This window comes from Lactuca sativa, chromosome 7 (assembly GCF_002870075.4).
Source record: "Lactuca sativa cultivar Salinas chromosome 7, Lsat_Salinas_v11, whole genome shotgun sequence".
NCBI lineage: Eukaryota > Viridiplantae > Streptophyta > Magnoliopsida > Asterales > Asteraceae > Lactuca > Lactuca sativa.
Genome location: NC_056629.2, coordinates 84,772,790 through 84,774,285, shown reverse-complemented (window position 1 = coordinate 84,774,285; position 1,496 = coordinate 84,772,790). Strand labels below are relative to the sequence as shown.

At 29.4% G+C, this 1,496-nt stretch overlaps 1 protein-coding gene across 1 annotated transcript; it reads left to right on the top strand.

The window, feature by feature from the left end:
* The first annotated feature begins 326 nt into the window (after positions 1–326).
* LOC128127285 (DNA (cytosine-5)-methyltransferase CMT2-like) lies at positions 327–1,126 on the top strand. The gene is made up of 5 exons (XM_052765737.1): positions 327–413; positions 485–559; positions 667–789; positions 872–959; positions 1,035–1,126. The coding sequence occupies exons 1-5, from the start codon at positions 327–329 to the stop codon at positions 1,124–1,126; spliced, it is 465 nt and encodes a 154-aa protein (XP_052621697.1).
* The last annotated feature ends 370 nt before the right edge of the window (positions 1,127–1,496 follow it).

Here is a 1,496-nt window from a genome sequence, read left to right as displayed (position 1 = left end):
GCATTTATGAACTTGTGACTTGAATTATCTATAAAAAAACATTTTTTTTGCAGGGTTTTGCTGTACCAAAAGAGACACAAGACAAAGTTGCAAAGTTTTCATTTCATGGACAGGAAGCTGAACTTAGACATGGGAGTATTGTGATAAAACAGGTTACCTTTTTTTTCTTCCACTATTGTTGATAAGTGATAACTTCTCTTTAAGTGTTCATAATTCAATATGCTTTCAGAAACAAATTCATTTTTTTTGGATTTTATGTATGATTTTATTCATGATTTAATGAATAAAATCAAGGATCCTTTTTTTCTTTTGGATTTAATTGGATAATGGTATATTTGATGGCATGGCATCTCAGGAAACTTCAAGCACAGATAAAAGATCTTGAAGATGAAAGAGTAGAACAAGCTAATGAGGTTGGACCGTAAAAAATGGAAAACCATGACATATTTGTTTGTATGATTGATTTGTTGGAATTGTTTTGCAGATGAAGCAATGTAAAAAGTATATATCTAAACTTGTAATCCATGCAGAAGCTCAAGCTTTACAGTATCAGCAGAAGGTACAGAAGCATATGACTTTGTTATGTTTTTTATGAATGTTATGAATTAACAGCAAGCATATGAATACCATACAAAGTAAAATTGATTATGCATTTTATTTCTTCAGGTCATAGGAAAAGATGAAGCAGCATCTCATGACAACAAGCGATTGTTCTATTCTACCTTAAAAAATGACAATCCCTTAGATTGCATTGTCTCAAAAGTCAAAGTACTCAAAATAGCACCTGGTGTATGTTCAAAACTTATACTTCATTTTTTTTAATATCTTCTTCTGATATTCATAATTCATATCTTGCTATTTTATTTCACAGGTAAATTTGAAGTCTATTCCACCATGTGATTATTATTATGACATGAAATACAACATAGATTACTCCACATTTTCTACAATAAAAAATGGTAATTGGTTATTATTAACATATTAATCTCATTTTTATGCTTCATTGTGCCTAACATTTTTTTTTAATGTTACAGATGTTCCATGTATTAAGGAGGAAATCCATAGTAACGGAAGCAATGATACTAACATAAATGGAACAAATAATAATTTAAAACATAAAAAATAAAACTGTCACTATTAGATATGTATTCTAGTTGTGGGGGAATGTAAACTGGATTATGTTTTGGAGCAAAGGCATCTGGGGTAGATCTGTCAACAGTAAGATAAAATGAGTTAATTTAATTTAACTTAATTTAATTTGGCCCTTTTTTTATTTTACCAATTTGAGTTGAAATTTATATGTAGGATTGGGCTGTAGATTCCAACAAAGATGCTTGTGAAAGCTTGAGGTTAAACCATCCAGAGACACAAGTCAGTAGTAACATTTTGTTTTGCTAAAATCGTTTTCATGAAATTAAAATTGTATGATTTTATTGATTATCAATTCTTGTTTTACAGATTAGAAATGAATCTGCTGGAGACTTTCTTGACCTAAT

Coding starts and splice junctions, on each gene's coding strand:
- LOC128127285 (XM_052765737.1), top strand. CDS start 327: ATGGTATATTTGATGGCATGGCATCTCAGGAAACTTCAAGCACAGATA. Junction 414..484: donor GAGTAGAACAAGCTAATGAG/GTTGGACCGTAA, acceptor ATTGTTTTGCAG/ATGAAGCAATGTAAAAAGTA. Junction 790..871: donor TACTCAAAATAGCACCTGGT/GTATGTTCAAAA, acceptor TTTATTTCACAG/GTAAATTTGAAGTCTATTCC.